The following is a 25,841-nucleotide window of genomic DNA, read 5'->3' as shown; positions in this document are numbered from 1 at the left end:
GAAGCCTCCCCCCACCCCACTCTTGGCTTTGCAAATGCCAGGATTCAATCGCTCGCATATTGCAGCCTTCTCTGTGGCGTGCGCGTGTAATGCATGCACGCTGCAGAGTTTGCAGTGCGCTGGAATACGCTGCGAACTATCTTCAAGTCTGTAGACGCAATTGTATTTGTAATGATATGAGCAAATTAAGCAATACGTTTGAATCCAGAACAAAACCCACCGATACATAGGGGAAGGGGGGAGGGAGCGGGGATTGAAAGGGTGGACACTCAAAGCTCCGCGCGGATAGATTCCAAAATCAACTTCTGTATTACTACCATCTGCTGTTCTCCTCTCAGCCTAAGCCAATAACAATGATATTCCATAGCAGTCTCCCATGACGATGCAGGTCTCTTCAGCTTCCAAGCGACTTCACTGTCAATGAAATACAAATTACAGTCGTCCCACGCTGCACGCGCCCGATGATTGTTAAACACGTTCCCACGTGACGCGCGCAAAGCGGTTTACGCCGTGTCTGCGTCTAACACGCGGCAAACGTTTACACGCACGCACACATACACACGTGGACCGCGTGCTCAGACACGCACTGACCGATCAATCTTAATTTGAATCGGCTCTCTCTCTCTACGGAGGAGATGGGGGGGTGGGTCTGGAGTTTTGGAAACAATGTGCCACATTACAGCTCTGATGTAATTAGTCGTATTATTAGTTATTGTACAGTATACGTGGAAGTGTGACCTATATCAGAAGGTAAAAATAATTCACAAGGAATATCGGAGGCTGGTAAATGTTTATTATTCTTTTTTTTTTTTAAAAATCTCCAAGGCACCAAACATCGTCGTTAAAAGGAGAAAAGGTGTAAACAGTAATGCTTTAGAAATCATGAAAAAAAATATCAAATTTAACTCTCAAGACACACACACACACTGACAATTTAAAATAACAAAACACAACATTGGCGACCGCTAGAAATAAAAACAAGGTATTGTACAAACATGAGAATCGCTTGGCTTAACAGTCATTCGTTCGTAAGATTCATCAAATAAAACAGCGACACTTCGACGTTATTTAGCAAATGCGTGTGTTGTGGTGATTCGTGCAGAAATGTACAACAATGGGACCGTGAATCAAGTCCCACCAACTCGCCACAGACAGCACCGTGTGCGCAACCCATACTATACACAACTCTGCACAGGCGCGTCTCGTTCAACGGCCGAGATACGTTCCGCAAAAATTGCTCGTTATGGCGCATTCCCGTAAAACAACGAACGCTCGTTAGACGAGACGCGCCTGTGTATCCACTTTGTGTACTTTGTTCTCACCAGCGCATTCGATTATTTAATACGTACTGCGATAGTCATCGCACTGCGGTACGATCACTTTGAAACCCGAGTTGGATTCCCTGCCACGGCTGAACATCAGCTGGCGAGCGCTACCTGAACCCGTACAGGGTCCCAGCTGCTTTGTCGACTGGAACTGCGCTCCAAGCGGTGGTGAAGTATGGTCGAACTGCCACGACCGACAACGGCGTGGAGAGGCTCTCATCCCGCAGTGGATTGACAACAAAGGGCCGTATTGTATGTACACTCAAGCGTCTGTTGATGTATTCGTAAAAGTCACGGAACAGTGGTGGGTGTAAATACTTTACGCAATCCATCGATTAAGATCGATTTCACCATGTGGCGTATCTCTTGTGCAATTATCGATGTTTTTCGATTCGTATACATTGGTATTTATTGGGTTCAAGTGATCCCCTCCAGCCACTAGAGGCCGCTACATTCGCCCACAATGTTCATGGAGAGAGGGAAAAAAACAAAACCCGAATCGATTCTTGAAACAAATCGCAAACGTCTCGTGGGAGCGCTGACGAGGTGACGAATCACCATAACCCCACAGACACGGGCAATTAATTTAAATAATTAACAACATTAGCATAATAACGTTAATTATACCCAGCCCATTTGAATGGTCACAGACACAGTGCTCCTGTGTATTATTTCAACACCGCCACGTGGTTTGTGAACATTTTTCCACTGCACTTACATATCACACACATATTTTTTTTCCCCAACTCGGTTTATATATATTGTACACTACAACGTTGTAAGTAGGGCACTGCAGCCTTTATGAATACATGTGTACATGAAGCACCATATATACCGTTATATCGCTCACATTTTGAGGGGGGGGTGGAACAGGTAAAGTGCCGCTTTACAATTGAACGCGCGTGAGAATGTCGTCTTTGTTGTGTCTGCGTGGAATTATGGGGAGCGGTGAGCCGCTCGTGGGCCTCTCCTAGGTCGACTCAGCCTCAAGCGAGTACCTGGCGCGATGTGTAAACATCGCCACGATGGAGGCAAAGGCGACGCTGGCGTGGTGCTGGACACCCACCCCCTTCTCTGTCGTATCGGCCTTCATAAGTGCTCGGTAACAGCACTTGCCCCAACAGCCTATTGGAGGCTATATGGGAGAGAGCTTTGTCTTTGTGTGTGAAATCATCGAGAGTATACAGATTTGCATGAAGTGAAATTTCGCACCGACGATCAGCACGGTTGGCTACGTACGGTGCGAAAGAAGTTCAACATACATGCACACATACATGTACAGTGACGCCGGTGGGGGGGGGGTGGGGGGTATCCAGGTTCTGGGTGAAAAAAAGTGATGTGGAGTGTGTGGGGGGGGGGGGTCATTTAAATCCTGGCACCAGGACCCATGCCTAACAAGCACGCTACGCCGCTCTCCACTATCGCATTGTCATGGAGCGTAGCCAGTGTGGCCAGCGCGTGTCCCCATCACCTCTTGTCACCCCGCAACGCTGGCTCGGGTACGGCATGGGCACAAGGGACCGGCAGGGTGAGTCCATGAATTCCTGGATGCGCACAGAGCCAACTCTACCCCAACCCACAACTCTCTCCCGCTCTCGTCTGACCCGAGTCGAAACTCACTGCTGCACTCTCGTCACACTCATCGGCGTCAGTCTCCCACCCAGATTTTTTTTTACCATTGCTTCTATGGCTACTACCGTGGGTGCGGTTCGCGCGAACTTCGCTCCTTGATTCCTCCAACCCACGTTGAGGACTCGGTTTGTCAGCCGGACTATTTCGTCTCATTCACACCGCGTTCAACCACCACCACCACCCTGCGGGTCACACATCTGCTCGTTCTGCTTCTCAGAATCAGAATCTGTGTTCATCCTGGAGGAATCCGATGAGCTATGAAGCTCTTGTTCACCGATATCCAGCACTGCTTTGCTTTCCGCTTCCCTCGCACTGCTCCGCTTTGGAATATCCTCCAATCGTGTCTTTCCCCGAATTCGTACGACCTTGCGCAATTTAAAGAAACGTATTATACAACTCTTGTGATCTGGGAGTATATCTAATTTAATACGTGGGATCCCGTACAGCTGCACCGCCTGCACACTCGAGAGCTACGCCAGTCACAGGGTCGGGGTAAGACCTGCCCATAACTGGGCATCCGTGGAAAAAGAGCTTTACAGCTCAACGGATTCCTCCAGTATAACGACTGATTCTGATAACTGCATTGCTAGACACGGGGAAATAAACAAAAATGATTTGAAGTGATTGCGTTGGCAGTGGTGCTCGATCACAAATGAACGAACAACAAAACCCCCATCACCGCATTCGTAATTAGCACTGCCTTTTAACGAACATTAATACATAAATGCGCCATTGTGTCTTGTGTATACAACTGGGTGGACGCTGGGGGGACTTTAAACGTTTTTTTTTCCTTCCCCCAATACCTCCTCGATGTCTGTGGCCATTTGTTGCATGCAATTCCTTAGGCGAACTTTCCCCCAGCGTTCACACTTAGTCACGTTGCCAACGGAGGGAGCGTTTCACTTCCATGCGTTTCAAGCCACCGAGCCACTGATGCCCGCAAACTGAGCCAAGGGTTGCTCCCCTCTTCCACCTCCACCGCCCCCCCCCCATCACCCGTTTTGAGTATGGAAACAAACCTTGACTTTTACAAAACAAAAAAACAACAAGAACATGATTTTACCTTCGCACGAAGTAAGCCTTAGCAAAGCTTGCACAAAGCGAGCGCGTGACATCAATAACCCAGATATGAGTTCAACTGAGCACAAAGCCGATGGCATGAATTACACAGACATGGATTGGACTTATCGGCCAGGTGGTGGAGAGGTGGCTCAGCGGTTATCACATTGCACTGTGAATCCAGCGACCTGAGTGATATCCGAAACCGGTCTTGGACCCACATCCCACAATATTCACCAACCGCCAGTGATCAGCATGATGATATACGGTTAAACAATCCCCGCAACCGATACAGAGTGGGGAGAATTCTGCGTCCAGAAAGAGTTTGACGAACGGCTGTACATTGTCTGCAACCCGCACTCTCGACGATCCGCACTGACCAGCGTGGTGAAGAATGATCAAGCAACCCCGCACAACCAATACAGCAATGAGGTGGTGGGGGTCTTAATCCAGCAATTGATTGACAAATGCGGCTGTACATGATCACACATCGGTTTTTAATAAACCAGACATCCGCGCGCGCAAAGGAGCAAAACGTTTCAAGTTCAATCTTCAGTCTCTCTCCTTTTCCACCTTCACATCGCCGGCGAGGATGGTGGCAATCTCCCCTTGCATGAAGGCCCACGGCACGCTCGATCCCAGCAATGGGCAGCGCTCCCCGCTGGGGCAGTACACCTCGCCGCATGCCCCCTGGGACCTGATGCTCCCCCGCGAGCAAGGGAAGCAGAAGCGGTGCGCGGCCACGGAGGGACACTGGACAAAGTGAGTGTCCTCCAGCCGCTCCTGGCACAGCGCGCAGTGCAAGGGGCCCGTGGCGCCCGCCGAAGCCGTAGCGGAGGTCGGGGTGAGCGCCGACGGATCCGTTCCGTGCAGCGACACCTGGGACGCGACTTCGGGGGTCGGCGAACCCTGGTCCCCATTGCGCAGGGAGGAGCCTCGCCAGGCCGGTGGCGAGACGATGAGCAGAGGGCCTCCGGATTCGGCCTCCTGAGGGCGCGTGGACGCCGCGTGTTGCTGCGAGTGCGTCGACGAGGGATCGTCGTCGTCTTCCATCGTGGCCTGAGCGAACGAGTTCAGCGCGCCCGTGCTCGTGGTGGTGCTCGTGGTGGTGGTGGTGGTGGCCGTGAGGTGGCTGCACGCGGTGACTTCCGGCGAGCAGTTCGGCCGCGGGGATGAGGATGACGATGTTGATGAGGTCGGCGGCGCCGGCGGCGGCTGCTGCTGCCCAAACCCTGCCGAGCCAGAACCGGACGTCCTGCACCCGTGCACTTTGACGAGGACGTCAGCTTGAGGCTGCATCAGCCAGTGCTGCCGCAGTCGCTGGTGCTGATGCTCGTCGCCGCCCGCCTGCATCTTGCCGTCTCTGAGGTGGAGGTGGAGGGACGACTTGCGCTTGCGGGAGCCGGCGCCCCTACCCGGAGCGGACATCGACCGCGGGTGCTCGCAGAGGGCCGAGGGCAGCATGGGCCACCTGCTGTCCAGGTAGGGCAGCGGCAAGAGGTCACCGGCCACCATCTCCTTGAAGAACCTCACCGACTCGGGCAGAACGTCTCCGAGCAGCCTCCAGTCTCCGCTGCCGTGCTTCTTCTCGTACTCCAGGTACTTGAATCCCGAGGATAGACCCCGTCCGAAGTCCTTGGTGCTGTCCTGGTACATCTGCTTGGCCACGCCGGACGCGCTCGAGTACACGTTGGCCGAGCCGCTCGGGTACTCAATGTAGATCTTGAGCTCGTACTCGGTGCCCGGCTTGGCGGTGGCGTCGAAGGCGAAGACCCTGCCCACGAGCGAGTGGTCCTTCTTGAAGCGCACCTCGAATGGCGAGCTCCGAGACAGCGCCATCAAGGTGTCTCGCACCGTGGCCGGCTTGGTCGACCAACTCTCGGCGCGGTTGCGCAAGCTCTCGCACAGCTCGGCCATCACCTCGGCGTTCCTCTGCCTGTCCCTGGCCGATGTCCTCTCCTGTGCGCCGATCACAAGCATCTCCGGATTGATGCCAACGCTGCCGGCGCTGCTGCTGCTGCTGCTGTTTCCCAAAGCGTTACCGCCACCTCCTCCACCGCCGCCGCCACTGCTGCTGCTGGTGGAGGTGGTCGTGTTGTAGTGAGACTGGCCTTGAGAGCCAGTTCGTCTGATCATCAGGGAGTAGCATGAGCGAGAGCCGTTGCTTCCGCTTGGAGCTTGTGCAGAGAGGATAGTCGATGAGGAGGAGGAGGGGGAAGTGGTGGTGATGGTGGTGGCGGCTGCGCTCGAAGAGTTTATACCGCAGTTGCTGCTGCCGCTGTTGGTCGAGTTCGCCGCATGCAGGAGGTGTCTCCTCGACTGATCCAGGCTTGAGTCCCTTGGGGGTGAAGATTCCTCCATCTCGGCCGCAGCGTGGCTGAAAGCTCGCCCGTGTGCGTGCGGGGAGGGCACGGAGGAAGACGAGGTCGACGAAGAGCAGGCGACAGATCCAGACAGCGACAGAGGCATGGCTCCATGCAGCGGGTGTTGGCGTGGGTGGGCTGTGGTGGCGATGGTGGAGGTCGTGCCACCACCCGCACCACCGCGCTCCACGCTGGGATAGCGCAGCACAAACGCGCCACGTCCCTCGCCGTAGCTGCAATTGCTGCTGCTGATCATAGCTGGCGACTGCCGATGTTGCTGCTGCTGCTGAACATGCTGGTGATGCTGCTGCTGCTGATGAAGGCTGCTGCTGTTCCGCGCATCCTCTCGTCCTGATTCCGCTGCTTCCGCTCCATCCGCCGTAGCTTCTGGCGACTCCGCTTTTGAATGTTGCTGCTGCTGGTGCTGCTGATGATGCTGCTGCTGATGATGTTGTTGATGGTGGTGATGAGAGAGATCAGGTCCTGGGACAGGGAGTCCGTGGGCACGTCGTAATCTCCTGGCCGTGCCGATCACCAGCTCGGCCCGGTCGGCTCCTTCGTAGTTGACGCAGCCTCGACACACCGGCTCGGTGAAGTCCCACACCATGGCCCACGGCATACGGGGAAGGTCGCACAGGTAGCACGACTGCCTCCGCGGAGACGAAGACATCGTCGTGCTTGCTACACTCCGCCTAGAATGATTTAACAGCGGCGGCGAGGATGTATTGTCCGGTCGATGTCCGTGTCATCCACTGACTTTATATATATCGGTATTATTTTCGATGCTGGTGTAGTATCGTCGCTTATATTAGGCTATGGCAACACCGATGCGTTGTTATTCGTTCCGATTGGTGAGTGTCTTCGAATTGATTTACAACCATGGTGATTGTCCACAATGGTCTGGATATGTGTATGTGTGCGTAAAGTTGTGCAGTCTATGTAAACTGTCGATCGCGCGCAATGAATGAATGCACGGGTGACTATCTCTCGGGATTCATGAAGGCGATGATGACGATTTACAGTAACGGCTGGACAAGCCACGCGCTTACACGAACGAGCCCAAGATTAATATAATAATATCACTGGGCAAATGGTAAAAAGTGGTGGTGTTTGCTGTGATAAAGGTGATGGTGGTGATGCTGGCAATGATTACTATGATGCTTAATATTGTCGCTATTGTTGCAATTGGTATTCTACTCTTTGTCTCCGTGTCTCCGTTGCTGATGTTATTATTGTTGTCGGTGCTACTCCTCCCATGTAATCCTCCACCTCCTCGTCTCTCGCCGCTCGCTGTTGAGGCTCTCGCGAGCCAAGGCGCGTCTCGCGCTCGGGATGAGAGGAGACGTGACGTAGGGTTGGCCGGAGCGCCTCGCCCTGACGTCACCGCGCGATGCACGCGTGTGTCTGTGTGTGTGTCTGTGTGTGTGTCAGTGTGTGTCTGTCTGTGTGTGTGGCAGTGTGTGTCTGTCTGTGTGTGTGTCAGTGTGTGTGTCTGTCTGTGTGTGTGTCTGTGTATGTGTCTGTGTGTGTGTGTCAGTGTGTGTCAGTGTGTGTGTCAGTGTGTGTCAGTGTGTCTGTTTGTGTGTGTGTCTGTCTGTGTGTGTGTCTGTGTGTCTGTCTGTGTGTGTGTCTGTGTGTGTGTCAGTGTGTGTCTGTGTGTGTGTCAGTGTGTGTCAGTGTGTGTGTCAGTGTCTGTTTGTGTGTGTGTGTCTGTGTGTGTGTCAGTGTGTGTCTGTGTGTGTCAGTGTGTGTCTGTTTGTGTGTCTGTCTGTGTGTGTCAGTGTGTGTCTGTGTGTGTGTCAGTGTATGTCTGTTTGTGTGTGTGTCTGTCTGTGTGTGTGGCAGTGTGTCTGTGTCAATGTGTGTCTGTGTGTCAGTGTGTGTCTGTGTGTCTGTTTGTGTGTGTGTCTGTGTGTGTCAGTGTGTGTCTGTGTCTGTGTGTGTCAGTGTGTGTCTGTTTGTGTGTGTGTGTCTGTCTCTGCGTGTGTCAGTGTGTGTCTGTGTGTGTGTCAGTGTGTGTCTGTGTGTCTGTTTGTGTGTGTGTCTGTCTGTGTGTGTGGCAGTGTGTGTCTGTGTGTGTGTCAGTGTGTGTGTCAGTGTGTGTCAGTGTGTCTGTGTGTCTGTTTGTCTGTGTGTCTGTCTGTGTGGCAGTGTGTGTCTGTCTGTCTGTTTGTGTGTGTGTCTGTCTGTGTGTGTGTCAGTGTGGCTCTGTGTCTGTTTGTGTGTCTGTGTGTGTCAGTGTGTGTCTGTGTGTGTCTGTGTGTGTGTCAGTGTGTGTCTGTGTGTGTGTCTGTCTGTGTGCTGTAGCTGCTCTCTAACAGCACTTGCCTCTACAGTCTATTCAGGCTATACGGGGGATCTTTGCTGTGGAGGACGGTAGTGTAGCAGTTAGCGCGCTGCACTACGAACCCAGCGACCAAGGTTCGATTCCCGCTCACGGCCAACACCCACCGACGATTATCTGAACCGGTCCTGTGCCTCCCCTAGGTCGACTCAGCCTCAAACGAGTACCTGATGCGGTGTAAATATCGACACTAGGGAGACAAAGACGGCCGGGCGTGGTGTTGGCCACCCACCCCCTCGTCTGCCGTGCCGGCCTTCATAGGTGCTCACTCACAGCGTTTTCCCCTACAGTCTGCAGGCTATATACGGGGTATCTTTGTCTTTTGTGCGTGTCGTAAGTGTGGTAATGTCCGTGGTGTGTCTGCGTCGTGCCTTCGGCTAAGTTGTGGGCAGTGCCGTACAACCAATTGCTGTTGTGCTGTACGTATACCAGTTCATGAATCATTGTATATGTATGAGCGCACCAGCCCCAACTGACTCTGATGGCGTCTGATGGATGGTCAAATAAACCCGACAATCCCACGCGGCGTGGCGCACAACTTCGATGGGTGTCCGTCACTGCATCTTAGACGTACGAATCGGGTACTCGAGTGCCACGTTTTCGAACTTGCGACGACGCCGTTTCAATTTTTTTTGTAGAGCGCTCAGTCAATTATGTCAGCACCTCGTGGGCTTTCCTGGTGGGTGCTGAAGTGTCGCCTGCTCGCGATAGTTCCAAGCACGAAATCCTGCGTTCGATTCCCCACCATGGCGAGTCAATGTCTAAACTGGTCATGCCCCCCCCCCTCCCACTCCCCCGCCCCCTTCACGAACTCGCACTGACCAGTGTGGTGAAGTATAGCCAAACAACGCGCATTTGGGAAGGCCTTCATCCGTCCAGCAGTGGATTTCCAAATGACTGCGATTCCACCCTCGGTACGCAACACGTCACACACACTTGCTCATATTAAACGCATACTATATCGTGACATGCTAATTATTATAGTTTAACATCGAACTAAGGACTCGTATCCAAGCGAGGATCCTTGCCTATATAGTATAAACATCTGGCAGTTCACCAGCATTGGTACAAGCAAGCCTGACGAGACATTGAATCAGAAACCGGTCCAGACTTTACTGCTCAAAAAATGTACTCTCAGAAAACGTGCAGCCGATGGGATGTGTAAAACACACTCGTGTATGGGTTCTTGCTTGGTTGTGTGAAGGGGTCACGTGTGAATGAGGCGGAGTGTCTGCTTGTTCATTTTATAGACAATAGCTCGGTTAAACCGGGCGAGAGATGAAGGTTTAAAAAAAAAACAACGGTGGTCATGGCTTGTCGCTGTGCGTGGCTCAGCGATGCCACAACGAAATTCACGGCAGCTGGATGAGGCCAGCAGCTGCGGCGTTGCCGAATGTTTACCGCGTGCATTGAGCGGAAATGCTGCGGTTAAAATACCCCCAGTGGGAGGCGGGATTGTAAAAACGCGGAGTGCATCACAAATACGGGAGTGGTGGTGCGGAACAGAGTCGACGGTGAGCATGCACCGGTCATACCCCGCACCACCGCACGGATTGCCGCATTGTGTAAAAGTGCGGCCCTTTTGTGAATCCACTGCTGGACGAACACCTCCTCCCGACGCCGTGTGGATTGTAAGCTTGCGCTCAAGTTTTGACAAAATGTGCAGGAATGTACCGAGTGAAATTTGTACTTCCACGCTTCATTTATATTCCTGATTTGACTTGATTACATTTTCTCTATCTTACTCTTGTATCCTTCATTGCATTTTTTGTTGATGTAGCGTTGCGGACCCGACCGTGTGCTGGACATCTGTGAAAACGAGCTTCACAGCGTATCGGATTCCTTCAATCCAAATAAAGACACCGATTCTGATCGCGCCTGATCCATAATTCACCATGTTGGTTCGTGCCGGGTGGAGTGAAGGCGGGGAGCATAGACGTTGGGAGCAAACTAAAGTACAACATGTTGCTGCACTGCCCTCGTCTGACAGCGTGTGGCCCTGTAGAAAACCACGGCACGTATTTTGGTGCATCGTGGCCACCCAACCCATCACTATACACGCTCAAACCCGATTCCGGGTGAATTGTAGATAGATTTTTTTTAAATCAGACTTCGCGATAATACATTGCAGATGTGAAGCAAGAGTGAAAACAGAGATCCTCTTGCAAACCTGTCAACCCATACGGTTTAACCGTTTTCTTGTACAGGGAAATTGAGTTTTCAGGTCTATACGGCGTACAGCCGTTTCAATACGGGCAAAAAAGGTGTCTGTGTTTCTCCCTTGTGATGGGACTTTGTAGGATGAACGTTTAAATTTATAAAGGGCACGGGGTGACCAATAAGGTCTGAATTGGTCTGTAATAAGTTAGGCACTGATAAGGGGTTGACAGGTATGCTCTTGTTGCCGTCATTGAACAACTCGGCCGGTTGAACAAAATCAACTGGAGCACTCACAAATCCACGTTGACCAGGTGACCAGCGAAATCGCGTTGGCGCCCTCTGGTGCCAAGTGCGAGCCAAGCACGGCGCTGAGTAAACGCGAGTCGCATCGACACACAATGTCATCTCGTTCTTTTTTTATTTCGTGTACTTATAAGTTAAGCGATTCCCGATTACAGCAGGAATTATAAATGTATGTATTTTTTAAAAATTATATGTATTGTGCTTAATATGAACCTATGCTCGTTACAAATATGTCGTACGCTGCAGAGAAAACGTTACTAGAATCTACAAAATTAATGCGTTCATCTCAACGAGAGCAAAACACGTCCCAAGCTGATATTACTTTGTCGCATTGGGGGGAACCACATTTAATATAGCAACCATTCAAAGTCGAAACACTGATTACAACAAGGATTGTTTCAAATGCACATTCGGTTTATATGTCATAATGTACATAAAAATACAACGTTTTGGGGTTTTTTTGCAAATGTCCATCGTCTGCTGGTTTATACTGTACATGTTTATTTAAAATACATTGCGGTGCTGTATATTGCTGATTTTATTTACTCAAACAATATGCCACCATTCTATACTTCCAGAGCCCACAATGTGTGACTTAATATCATTCTCTCTTGAACAAAAGCCTATTGCACTGCAATTACAGTATTGTTTCAATCACCTATCATATATAAACTCCCCCCGCCCCCCACTCTTTAAATACAAACGGATCACAACACTCTGGGACTTCGCATTCTACAGAGGCACAACATTTCCGTCTCATTGGCTCAAAAGTCACAATTCTGGCCCGTGGCTTCGGAGGAAATGGTACAATCAGCTATAAAGACACTCTTGTCATCTCCCATGAGGGAGACTAGGCATGAGAAAGCATGTTGGCAAGCGCCGACTGCAAATGAAACAATCCCATTATCTCTTCATTCGAGTACACGCACCGTTAAAACTCATTTACAAACTGCATTTTCAAAGATTAAAAGGTCTGGTTTAAGTACCATTGTGGATCTCTTCTTCTATATGCACCATGGAAGGAAAACAAATGCTTGTATCATCAAATACCTGAAACTCGTACGCGATGAAACAAATAAAAACCAGTAAAAAAAAGACTAGCAATGAAATTCCATTAAAAAAATCACAGTATACAATGATAGTACAAAAAGGTGAATTATTTTGTCTTGGCTATAATAAACCTGCTTGCAAAAAAATCAAAACGTCTCACGGTTCATTAAGCGTGTTCACTGCAGGCATCATCAAGCACGTGTCCGTGTGTATACAGCACACAGACTTGCCACTAAATTTAACGACCTTACGTTCTCATGCCTTTGCCTGCTTGAAATTGTTAATAAAAGCCCTCAATCTACACCATAATCCGATTGCATTCGTGTCTACTTTGCAAGTGTATTTATTTTTTAACTGGGAAGGCAATTTATTGAAAAAACTTTTCTGGGAGTTCCCCAGTTTTAATGTCATGCCGTAATCGAAATAGACGCAACATTTACATAAATATTTTATGAATGCTATCTTGGACGTCCGGCCTTTTACAAAAAAAATCAAGTTTAAACTATTATTTACAAGTCATAAATACCCCACTCGGAGTCTTTGAAATCTTTTGTATGATTAAGCATAGTTTTATTATTTGAAAACTCTGACTTGGGCACATCGATAAAGTACAATGGGGGTTTTTTTTTGCATTAACTGATGTCAGAATAGTTCATGCTTTGTCCACAACACGATGTGAAAACCGGCTACGTTTGACCACCTCTTTCTGTGGCGCTTCATGCACAAGCGGACATGCAATATGAAGACGTGGAAGAACCTGAACAAAGCCACATAATACTCTACTCGGCACAGCATCATGAAAAAAAATCCCTACCATTAACAACACACGTATACCGTTATTAGAATAAATATGCGTTATAGTAGATTTCACCGTAGGCAAGTTTAAATGTTCATTTAAATCTCTCGTAACTTTTTTTTTAAATAAATGTATCAAACCATTTCTCCATAGAAAGAAACATTTTCAAGTCATAAATTTTGCAGAATGAATTTTTTTGTTTTTTATACTTATATTTATCAAAATAATTGCTTTCAGGCAGGTTTTCAGATAATAAAAGGGGATGGTGGCATGGCATGTGGTACCGATAATCACTCGAAGCGCCGGACCCTGTAGAAGAACGGAAAATGCACCTTGGGGTGATAAAACCAAAAGATGGCTCGGTAACACCAACAAAGCAGAACACTACGTAAACCAGACAGAAATGCAGAGACCGTGCATATGCCACTCCTTATCAGCTTACCGTGATTGAAATGTAGCGAACTTTGGGTTTTGTAAGGATTAACGATGCATTTATAAAGCATCGTTGGTAGTGATGAACCCTGGTAATGCAAACAATCTGAGTTGTGTTATTTTTTGGTAAAGTTTTGGGTTTTGCAAAACAGCTGCGGTGTCCCGACTCGGTTCGTTTGCCGATGGCACCGTACACCAACCCGGATGTCCTAAGACGCGGCACGTCGTTACAAATCTGAGAGACCGACAGTGCATTCAAATAACACGTCGCATCGCAAAAAGACCCAGCAGCAGGCTCTGAAGACCGCAAAAAAAAACTGCTATAAAATACTATTTCATAAATTAATTGATCTACTTGAGCACTTCATTGTCACCATTTCACTCCTCCAAATTCCTACGCTTACACGAACGCACACGGGTTGATGGTGAAGTATCGTTAACTTGTAAGCGGGTACTCTGTACGATTAAAAAGTACATGATTTTAAAAAAGTCTACATACGTTCGGACTACAATCTACTGCAGTGTATGTTAAATTGCGTGTTATTTTAATGAACATATCCAAGCTTTGCAACAAAGTAAACAATGGGATGTATTATGGCTTTGAGAACTTAGGATAAAAACACATGCTTTGAACATTAGGCTCATGAATTATGGGAAAAATACTATTCTGTTAAATATTCTATTTGGTCTTAATTGTAAAAGAGGCAACACATTAAGACTAAGCAAAAATGGTCAGTGGCACTTTAGTTAATTAAAAAATTTCAACAGACTTTTTAAAACAATTCTGAATCTCGGTGTATCAAGCAACCAAACAGCATTTCATTAAACACGCGGGCTTTTGCGATGTATCATTTAATTTCCCAAACTACCTATCTATATTGAACCAAATTTGTAAGCGTCAAGAGATGTAAGGTTCATATAGCTTCCAGACTGGTTTGTATAAATACTAGGGTATAAATAGTGTATAAGAATCCATCCTTTAATGCATGTAAAATGTTCAATGGGTGTCGTCCGAAATTGCAGTGTGCACACTTTTGGTTTAAGTTTCGTCTTCGGGTAAGGCTACAAAGATGCCATAACGCTTTACCCCAAGCTACATATTGTATACATATACAAACACACACTGTAATCAGGAAGACACACTTTGCCTTGGTTTTTCCCCCCACTAAAATCAAACATGGCAGTGCAAAACGTGCACACGAACACAAAGAACCGCTCGGCAATGGAACGTTTTCAAGGTGACAGAGCACCACCTAAACACTTGCGTGGCCGTTTTGTTCCACCGTGATAAAAATGTCACATTTTATTTAAAAAGCCTTCGCACAGTGGCATTAACCAGGGAAAGGGGGCCTTTTTTTTTTACTTTGCACAGCTTTTGCGTCACCGTTTGTTCCGCGCTCTTAGTTGCACAGCCATATTCATACCGGGTGAAACAGGTTGTCGTTGGCCGGAGGCTGTTTGCTCATTTGCACCACCTTCTCTGAAGGATGCACACGGCACACACACCACACGCGCACACACCACACACGTACACAGACGCCCACAACAACGCTCCCTTTTGAATTCATCTCTGCCACCTACCGCGATTGGGATTACACAAAGCAATCATCGCCCTCATACTTGGCAGACTAATGCCCGTTTGCAAGCCAGGTGCTGAAGTCACCTTGTGCCCACAAGGAGACAGCTGCCACTGGTGGGGGGTCCCCTCTTTCAAATGTTTTAAATTAGACGTGGAAGTAAAGCGTTCCCGGTGACACCCCTGGCATCATGAGCTCGATATGAAGACGTAGCGTTGTCACCGTCACCTCTTAATGAACTGGCTGTTCTGAACCTTAACTTAACTTTCCAACACGTTCCGTGAAAGAATCCACGGCACTGATAACCGTCTCTGGCAACAACGAACCGCGCACCCGAAGTGCTACATATATAGATATAGTTGTTGCTGTTGTCGTTTGATACGGTCACTTCTAAAGAGTTTTTTTTTTTCCTTTCGCATGTCCCAGCGATGACACGCCGCGGCTACGAGCTGAGCTCCAACGCCAGGGCAGGCCGGGCCGGAGACAGGGATCCTGTGCATGATTCGGATGACGTCAGTGACTTCGTAGCTGCCGAAAGAAGGCAGGATTAATACAAACAGAAAACACACACACAAGCATGTGGTGCCCCAAGCAGAAGGTGCTCTCGTGGATGTGGCACTGCTGATATAAAAGTGGTGTCACATGGGTAGATGCACACGCGTCTACAAACCCATATTTATGAGGAGCTTCCCCCATATGCCCGAGCTTTGACCCAGACACCTATACGCGAGTGCGTGTATTTTACAATTTCCCTGTTGCCGTCAACTCAACTCCCTCTCTTCTCCCCTTTCTTTTTTCTCTGGCAGTCAGTACTGGAAACCTCGTGGTTAAGGCCATTTTGCCATAATTGCTTAACCAAATATAAACATTCATGTGGATGATGTATTGCAGGTGCACGTGCTGCTGCGGATGAATGTGCCACGGCTGATAAATGTGGTGCTGCAGTGGAAGAGATGCTGCATTGGGTGTGGTCCTGCAGTCAGTTCAAGTGGTGGAGCAGTGGATGTGCTGCCGTTGGTAAATGTGGTGCGATGGGGGTGTAAACAGCTCACCCTCGCGCTCCCTCTTGCGGAGCTTCTTGCGTCTCCGGTCGATGGTGGCCACCTCGGTCTTGAGGGACAGGTAGTACGTGCGGATCTCCTGCAGGCGCTCCTGCAGGAACGAGATCCTCTCCGCGCCGTTCATCCCCACCAGTTCTAGAGAAATGAGAAATGCTAATAAGTACACATATATATACACGGTGCATACAAAACAAAGACCCCCCCATATAGCCTTAACAGAATCAAATGCTGTAAGCACTTATGAAGGCCGGCACAGCACACGAGGGGGTGGGTGGCCAGCACCACGCTCAGCCGCCTTTGTTTCCCCAGTGGTGATGTTTACACACCGCACCAGGTACTCATTTGAGGCCGAGTCGACCGAGTGGCAGACTAGGACCGATTCAGATAATCGTCACCGGTGTTGGCCGCTACACTACCGCTCCCCACACAGTGCAGACACAAACGCTATACACGTACGAGATCAACAGCCACATCCTTGCATAAACTTTACCTTTCACGTGTTACCAGTCAAGCTTATTTCAAGCTGGTCACTCAAAGGACGCAAGTCCCTTAAAAACTAACAACTTCATCGGTACGTCTTCAGGTCGGAAGACGTACCGAGAATCCCGCAAAGCCATGTGGGAGGGCGTGTGGCGCAGATTGGTGCCAGCTTCCATACAATGCGCTCATATCGCTGCAGTTCTCTGCGGCACGCCTTCAGAAAACGACGGCTCTAACCGTGTGCACGTTCTGAGATTCAGCAGAGGTTAGGGTAAAAAAAATAAGTTTCGACTTTCCGCCGCGGTCGGCCGCACGACAGCGGCAGCATACCGATCTGGAGGCTGAGGCGCGGCGGTCGTCCCACCCTCTCCCCGGTCCCGCGTTCACCGCCCGATCGGCCGTGGGGGGTCCCTGCCAGCGGCAGCGATGGCGGGGAGCCCCCCGGGGGAGAGCGCGTGGCTCGCGTGCTCCTGCTTGTCACTCCGGCGGGCGCGTGCTTGCCATGAGACGCCGCGCTCTTGCCCCCCATCGGCTCGCTCTGCGGCAGCTCCTCGCTGTCGCTGCTCTGGCCTGCGTCGTTGACGTGCGAGAAGCGTTTTTAAATGTAAGGTGGGAAAGGGTGAATGCACTTTTATCACAATAAAGTATTAAAGCTTTCGCGACTGCGTAAAATTACTCATTGTTTTTTTTTTTTCGGTAAAGTCACGTATGTAGAAATACAATGAAATTATGTTAAAACAAAAAAAACAATCACGGCGTTTCGATCACAACGCAAGCGATCTTCATCAGGTGTCAAGAACAAATCACGGAGGTAAATACAACAAAAAGATGAGAGACGAGAATTCAACAAACCTGAAAAAAACATCATGTGAAGCACATCCAGTCAGGCCAACAACACAGTTAGACATAATTTAATTGTATTTCTACATACGTGACTTTACCGAAAAAAAACAATGAGTAATTTTATGCAGTTACGAAAGCTTTAATACTTGATTATCACGCTTCTACGGGGAAGTTACCGTTGTAATTAGGTGTAAGATGTGCCCTTTTTTGAGCTGCCGTTTTGTATTTACAAGAGGTGGTCCTTTTTTGAGCTGCCGTTTTGTATGTGTAAGATGTGCGTGTTTGAGCTGCCGCTCTCGCTCTGGCCCCTCCCCCCCTCCAACCGTATTTCCTATTTAAGCTTCTGTTCATCCATCCGCCGCCACCCCCCCTCTCTCTCTGCCTCCCTGTCCATCTTTCCTCCCTCCTTACCTCTTGGTGGACTTGTGTATGTATTTCTACTGACCGTGTACCTCGTATTTTTCATTCTATCTATGCTGGTATGTGCAATCCAAAGGTTGAACACGAAATTTAACACTTCTGAAATTCGTGGTCCGCCAGGAAGTGTCTGTGTTGTTGGCCTGACTGGATGTGCTTCACATAATGTTTTTTCAGGTTTGTTGAATTCTCGTCTCTCATCTTTTTGTTGTATTTACCTCCGTGATTTGTTCTTGACACCTGATGAAGATGGCTTGCGTTGTGATCGAAACGTCGTGATTGTTTTTTGTTTTAATATAATTTTATTGTATTTCTACATACGTGACTTTACCGAAAAAACCAATGAGTACTTTTATTATCTCCATCCATCCGTTGCAGGAGAGGGGGACCCGATAACTCTCGCACAGACTCTCGAACATGGACCGAGATGTCGAACCGTGTTGCTGTTAGAGACTTACCCTCTTGGAAGACCGGCCAAATTCATCTAATTGTTGCCCAAAACTTGAAGAGCCAAAACCATAGCATAAAAGACTATTTGTAAATTTGCAAATGCGTTTTTGCCCCAACAGTTAATTATTTCTAAAAACAAATGCTTGATGGAATGCATTACATAAACCCTGCCTATGCATGAGTTTTTCCTTACTTGTTACACTGGTATTGGTCAGTCATGGAATGCCTCACTGCCCTCCCCCACCTCTCTGACTGACTCAAAGCGTTATGATTCGTGGCTGTGATTCAATTCAAATATCGACTCTTTCATTTCATTTTCTTAGTTTATTTTGTCTCATTTTTAGCGGCTTATTTGTATCGTCTCAGTTTTCACCTCTTGTTTGGTTTCGTCCATGAGCCAAGTGGATGTTAAATCCTGCGTAATATCATTCGCAAGAATAGGAAAAAAAATTCCTATTGCCATGGACCAAGAGTCAAAAATGTGAATGTTTTTCTCCCCGAATAATATTTAAATTTTGCTGTAATTTTCACTCTTCTTTAAAGCAGAAAGTCCTGTTATTGCATGTGGTTGGCTGCTTGGACTTTCTCTCTCCATGTGCGTATAACCCGCGTCTATTCTCTAGTAACGTCCACTGTCCTCATACCTCATTTATCACGACACGGATTTTTTTTGTGTGCAGCATTTGCACGTTTCCACCGAACCCTGCTATAAAACCAGATATATGTTGGTTCTCAGACCTGAAGTATGCTTAATTGCATGAAAAAATGAAACGGATTCAAGTGTTTTTGTGCAGTCATTGGTAACTGGATTGAGATCGTCAACTCGTTAAACATCACAACCGTTATTGTTTAACGGTGCAGACCTACATTTACTTGCTCACCAAACGGCTGGCAAAAGGGGCCATGATTGGCTTCCCTTGATTCAAACCCAGAATCTCATCAGTGGTTACTCTGTGTTCTGACTCACAAATTACCGATTCTTACACACACACTCACAATTCTACTAGAGGGGCTTTCTAAAGCTCGCTCTAGTGGGGATGCCTTGCGGCCAGCAGCGACTTGATCTGGCATTCGTTTTTGCTATCGCTGCACTATGCCCGTTTTGCTGCAATCTGCACTAACTCCTACTTTACCGAGGGCGATGCACGGAAAATAAAGATTGATTGGCCGATTGAACCACCTACACACACACGATTCAACGCACGCATTGCGAGTGTAATCCGCACCTCCGATTAGCATGGTTGGCTACGTACGGTGCAAAAGAAGTTCAACATATGTGCGTACGTAACAATTGGCCCTAGTCGATGGAATCGTGCACCGTTACATCATTACACGGCTACACGGCCAGCACCACCACCACCACCACCGTGCCCGCGCCGCTCTTACCGACTCTGTGGCGCTCCGTTCTCGGGCTGTTCCTCGTGTGCTTCGGGCTCAGTCGCGGCTTTTTGGCGGCGGCGGCGGCCGCTGCAGCGGCGCCAACCTTGGCACGCTTCTGTCCCGCGACGTACACCCGCCGCCTGGAGCCCATGCGCACGGAGATGCCCCACGCGGCAGGCCCGCCGCGGGGCACCGCGTCCACTTGGTGAAACGACGGCTTGAAGCTCACGACTTCGCCGCGCATCATTTCTGCAAGGGGTCGTGCGGACACACCACCACCACCCGCCCCACACACCCACCGGGCAACGAAGAATCATAGTTAAGTTTGAATTAATGAATACACGTTGTTGACTGCAGGTAAACAATAAATTATGCTGGCACAAGTGGTGTAATGGTGAGCACACTGGACTTGCAATCTAGAGGTCGCTGGTTCGATTCGTTCTCCGGGTGAGGCAGTTGAAACAACGGTGCAAGTTTCTTAAATCCCTCTGCCGCCTCTATCCACCCAGAAGTGTACATGGGTTCACCACAGTTAGTCGACCGTCAGCTCGCATGTGGTCGGCTAAAGCGTGGGCCACTTCCACTTCTTTACAGATGTCTGGAAGGTAGTCCAAGATATTCTCTAGGAAGGACTGTCTCGAGCTCCATCTAGTGGAGGCCCTTGCCGTGAGCAGTGTTGCGAGTAAGTAAAGACAGTGCTCCATCTTTAACTTATTCAATAAATGAGCAAAACAAAAACTGATACACAACAATATCTGTTGAAGGGAAAGAACTGTAAAACAAGACGTAAGATTACGTACAACTAGCACAGTTATTAAAAGGCGAGTTGGTTTCAAAATGATGCAAACAGGAGGCGGATAAGAACAGGATTGAGTGTTTTTGGAAAACTGAACTTCAAAATGAAAAGCATCATACAATGTGCTTAAAGAAGTACTAAATCGGTGCATATTACCCGCAATGACACGGATTAGAAGCAAAGGCATTGACGAAGAAAACTGAATTGAGAAGCAGAAAAAGGAGCACACTCGCATGGGAACAAATGCAAATCAGAAACCTGACGGTGACTGTTGAGAAAACTATATCTGACAGGGGAGACTGGCGATGGAATGGCAGCCAACGGAGAGAACATAGCCCCAGAGGACAGCCACCATGGAGATAAAGTGATGAGATGAGTTCACGTGCAGATAGTGAGATGGGTTTCAGGCACCGCAGTACCATGAACGATGCTCCTATTGGGAGGCCTTCATCGAGGTGGCTCATCGTGACGTGTATAAATAACTGGCAATTTATTTTTTTTACACACGAGCTATCACAACTCAAAACGCATACAACACTGCCCTTGGGGTCGCCATCCTCTCACCTCTCTGTGGTGGCTCCGGCTCGGGAGTGTTGCTCGAGCTGGAGCTGGCACCGGTCACGTCGCGGCGCCCGTACGACGTGCCCATCGCCGTCGTCTCGCGTGCCGGCGGCGGCGGGGGGGAAGCCTCCCGCGGGCGCCCCGCTGCCTCCGTTGCCGCCGCCGCCGCCACCACCACCACGGCTGCCGGGGACGCCGCGGGAGGTGGAGCCGTCGAGACAGCGACTGCGGGCGCTGCTGCGCTTGCGTCAGCCGGCGGGGATGTCTCCGCCTCGGCGCTGGCGAAGCCGCTGTCATCCCGGACCTCCCAGTTCTGCTTACCGGCCTCTTGGCCATTCGTGGGACTCGAGTCTTGCTTCTCATTCTCAGCTGTGTCGCTGCGGCTCTCGGGTTCAGTGCCGCCGCTCGAGTTTTTGCTGTCTTCGTCAGTGGTCTGCTCTTGCTCGTCTGCGCAGGCGAAACTCGGAGCGCTTGTTTCATCCTGTGCCGCGTTCAAGGGCTCGTCGGCTTTCCGAGTCCCCGCGCTCTCAGATACACCGTCGCCGCTTTCTTTGACGTCTACAGCGTCTTCGATTTGAGCCTCGGGTTCGTGAGCGCTGGTGGAGGCCGACTCCGTAACCATCGCGCTGGGCGTGTCCACCTCCGTGGTGACCTTGTCGTCCGCCTGGGGTTCATCCACGCTGTCCTTCTCGTCGGCAACGACCTCTAGGGGCGATTCCTGGCCAGCCGAGAGGCCCAGCACGCCACACTGGGGCAGCGACACAAACACGCGCTTCTTCGGCGGGGAGCTTCCCCGCACGTGAGCAGGAGAAACCGGCAACGACGGGCAAGCGGCGTCCGCGCCCACGCCACTCTCCTCCCCCGCCCGCTTCTCCTCGGCGCACGCTTTCTTCACACAGGACAGCGAGGTCACTTGCTTCGCCTGTGCCGTTTGGTCAGCTGCTTTGGCACCACCGCCTGCCTTGTTGAGTTTCGGAGGGCTCTCGTCCACTCCCGATTCTGGCGGCTTCTCCGGCCCGACATCACTCGGATCGGAGACATTTTCCCGTTCCTCCTCCAAGAGCGGCATCTTGGCATCTTCACTTGGAATGCTGTTGAGGTTCACTTTCTCATCGTCCAGGTTAGCCCCTCGAGGTTTCTTGACGGGGGTTTTGGCAACTGTGCTTTGATCCGTTTTCCTTTTCCCCCTCCTTTCCTCCTTTGGAGTCTTCTTCTGAACGGCCTCCTCTTTACACGGAACTCGCTCATCTTCGCTATCCCGCTTGTCGTCCAAAATGTCAGAAAACTCCTCGCGGCACAGCAGCTTCGATTCTAAATCCTCTTCTTTTTCACATTTGGCTGCCGAAACCTCGGATTCAATTTCTTCTTGACCCTTGGCAGACGCGACCTGGGCCGATGTTTCAATGAGCGTGACGCTGTTCTCGTCCTCCGTGAGGGACGGAGCATCAGGGGCATCATCTATGTCGAGAGCCCTTACGTCACTTTCCTCCTCCGCCTTCTCCTGCACCTTTTCCTGCACCTTCTCTTCCTGTGTTTTGCTCTCTGCCTCGACCCGAACTTCGTTTTTCACAGCCGGCTCGTCAGACGGATCGGCTTTCTCCACGACCTCCGTCGGCTCGGCCTCGGAGCAGGCGCAGTTCAAGGCCGGGACTTGCGTGCGCACCTCGGCGGTAACTACCTCCTCCTTGTCCTCATCATCGTCATCCTCCTCCTCCTCTGTGGGATTGGCGTTCCCGCTCTCGGCGCTCGACCCCCGGGCGTCCGTCGCGGCGGTGCCGGCTTCGCTGGAGGCCGCGCTGGCGCCATCCTCGGCATAGCGGGCGCGGTCGGGGCCGCCCTCCGAGGGCCCACGGGAGCTGCGGCTTCCGCCGCCATCCTGCGACACTGAGCCAGTCGTGGAATAATCCTCCTCCGTCTCGCTGTCATCCATGGAACTCCCCGAGTCTGGGCACGCACGACAATATTCATCGCAGAGACATTCCCATGTTCATATTCCATGCCTTCACTACCGGCACATGCTGAGCAACGTACATATGTACGTTGAACTTCTTTCACGCCGTACGTAGCCAACCGTGCTAATCGGAAATGCGGGGGAAGGACAACTAAACACAAAAAAAAACATGGTGACATATGACGAAATAATAATCACGACTTGCACGGCTTATCTCGAGTTAAGGTTAGATGATACAGAGCTAGTGGTATACATTCCACACGAGCGTAAATTAAGGTTTATGATAATCAAATGTCATAAAGACGTAGGTCTCTGGTTTGGTTTCAAAGCTTGTAAAACATAGACCAGAAATAAATGTATTTTCTTAATAAATTAAAAACCATGACAAATAGAAGAGATTAACTCATCCGTTTCCTTTTCACCATGGCCTATGACCGACTGCCTCTCTCTTTTAAATAAATATGGCCACCTCTTCTGTACAGTATCTTGAGATGTGGTCACGTTTAGATGATACAGTAAAACCTTGGATTGCGAGTAACTTGGTCTGCGATTGTTTTGCAAGACGAGCAAAATTTTTAAATAAATATTAATTTGATAAACGAGCGAGGTCTTGCAATATGAGCAGTGTACGTATACACTTTGTCTGCCGAGCGTCACGTGATCACAACTGATATACGAGTGCTTTGATATACGAGTGCTTTGGATTACAAGCACGTTTCCGGAACGAATTATGCTCGTATTTAAATTGGCATCGTCATGTATCCCTTATCTCCAAAGTGTTGGATTAGAGGCGAGCGGCGTCATTACTCTGGGATATTAAAGAGCAGACATACATTTTTCTCATGATAGGGGGAAAAAAGAATGACACTGAATTAAGAAAATAAGTACTCACCATTTGAGCCTTTCTCCGATTCTGTCGCAGTTTGACGTCCACCATGCCTCCTCAAATGTCCTGCAAAATATTGGTCATTAAACAAGGGAGAAAAATCGTGCGTACGCATGGCTTCTGCAATGAATTTCAACGCCAGCAATTCGCGAAAAAAGAGTCGTGCTCGTGCGACGTTGGTATGCCGCAATGAGACAACATGGCTCGGAGGGCAGCTCTGCTTGGGAGAGAGCACGGGCCACGGAACTTTGTGAAAGTCTCATTCATACCGGATCACCGTCACAGACGGGCACAGAGACAGACGGACACTATAGCTCATGTAACAACACTCTTGACCTTCTGTTGGAGGGCATTCAAGAATAAACACTGATCAAATGTACGCGCTTGAAATTTAAAATATTTCTCAGCGACAGGCAATTTTTTTCTCACGTTCCCAATTGTCTTACCTTCCGACGTATGGCTGGGCGAGTCCCACGTTGGCGTGCTGCGAGTGCTTCGGGCACTGCCACGGCCGCCACTGCCCAGGGTCCTCGAGGGGGTCCTCGTGGCACCGGACCCTGGCACGCGATTGGCTGCGTGTAAAGGAGGGCGTCCGCGGCGTGCCGGCGTGAGGGCCTTTTCTTCTAGCTTTTCGCCCTTCTCTTCCTCCTTGTCATGCTTGTGCTGCGGATAACGTAAACAAACGTGCATCAAATCGCGCGTGTTTTTTTTTGTTACCTTGAAGAAAAAATGCCCACAAATATAAGGCAAAATAACAGGAAATTAAAGTTACGTCTTAAAATGTCTATTATAATTGAACAAAAACCGGGACAGGAAAGGTGCGTAAAATCTCACCTTTATTTTCTTTTTATGTTTTATTTTGGGAACATTCTTATCAATGGGCCGAATAATCCTGTCGGCCCTAATCCACTCGTCATACCTGTTAAAATCAGCCAAGAGGTAAAAAAAAAACACTCCAAAAAATAACAATGACACTCGATGTTAAATTCAGGTATAAAAATATAGCCAACCTTTAAAACTTCATCTCAAAACACAAATTTGCGCGTAAATTACGTGACATGGCAAAGTGAACAAAAGTGACATTCAAGCTTGCGCAAAAGGATCGCCCAAAGTTTAAAGACTAACTAATGGGGCAAGTGCTGCTGGGTGAGCACCTATGAAGAGACAAGCATTGGCATACAAGGGGGGTGTGGTGGGTAATGGTCAGCACCCCCCTCCCCCCCCAACAATGAAGATGTTTTCACACTGCAAAAGATGAACAGATGACCTCGGGGAGGCTCAGGACAGATTTAGTTATCTTTTGCCATTATTGACCCAGGTAGCTGGGATCACAGGACAGTGTGCTTCACCATTGCTCGACCACTTCTGGCATACTTGCACACACACACACACACATGTACACACACTCAGGTGCACAAAGGAACACAAATATTTACACACACACAGACACGTCCATGTATTTGCACACACCTAAGCCTGCACATACACACCGACATGCCCCCACACATGCACACACCCACCTGCACGCACATATGGATGCGCAATTGCACAAGACAAAGAGCAAGTGCTATTATTTTAGGCCAACACAGCACACAAGAGGGTGGTGTGCCTAAAGCCATGCCCAGCACACACACACATCGACACACACACACATCCACATGCACACACATCCACATGCACACACATCCACATGCATACACATCCACACACACATGCCCAGCACACACACATGCACACATCCACACACACACGCATACACACACACAAAGATCCCCCATATAGCCTTAACAGACTGTAGGGGCAAGTGCTGTTAGCGAGCACACACACACACACATGCACACAAACACACATGCCCAGCACACACACACATGCACACACATGCACACACATCCACACAAAACAAAGATCCCCCGTATAGCCTTAACAGACTGTAGGGGCAAGTGCTGTTAGCGAGCACCGATGAAGGCCGGAACGG

The 25,841-nt window shown here is 49.4% G+C and overlaps 1 protein-coding gene across 6 annotated transcripts in view; it reads right to left on the bottom strand.

The window, feature by feature from the left end:
- Window positions 1-778: 778 nt before the first annotated feature.
- Window positions 779-25,841, bottom strand: part of LOC116948308 (uncharacterized) — a 48,694-nt gene continuing 23,631 nt past the window's right edge. For 5 of the 6 annotated variants that reach the window (XM_032964842.2, XM_032964844.2, XM_032964845.2 and 2 more), the window contains 8 exons: window positions 24,701-24,785; window positions 24,313-24,529; window positions 23,873-23,932; window positions 21,033-22,973; window positions 19,679-19,921; window positions 16,913-17,152; window positions 16,094-16,237; window positions 11,285-15,569 (listed from right to left, as the gene is read on the bottom strand). In XM_032964842.2, the coding sequence (XP_032820733.2) occupies window positions 15,484-15,569; window positions 16,094-16,237; window positions 16,913-17,152; window positions 19,679-19,921; window positions 21,033-22,973; window positions 23,873-23,932; window positions 24,313-24,529; window positions 24,701-24,785 (3,016 nt within the window). In that variant the 3' untranslated portion in view covers window positions 11,285-15,483. Of the gene's footprint in view, window positions 6,331-11,284; window positions 15,570-16,093; window positions 16,238-16,912; window positions 17,153-19,678; window positions 19,922-21,032; window positions 22,974-23,872; window positions 23,933-24,312; window positions 24,530-24,700; window positions 24,786-25,841 lie in introns of those variants that run through there. The other variant, XM_032964849.2, reaches the window with a different exon arrangement.

The sequence above is a fragment of the Petromyzon marinus genome, chromosome 33 (assembly GCF_048934315.1).
Source record: "Petromyzon marinus isolate PM22_M1 ecotype Great Lakes invasive population chromosome 33, UKy_Petmar_22M1.pri1.0, whole genome shotgun sequence".
Taxonomy (NCBI): domain Eukaryota; kingdom Metazoa; phylum Chordata; class Hyperoartia; order Petromyzontiformes; family Petromyzontidae; genus Petromyzon; species Petromyzon marinus.
The sequence above is the reverse complement of the archived record's forward strand: the minus strand, read 5'-3'. Positions and strand labels throughout refer to the sequence as shown.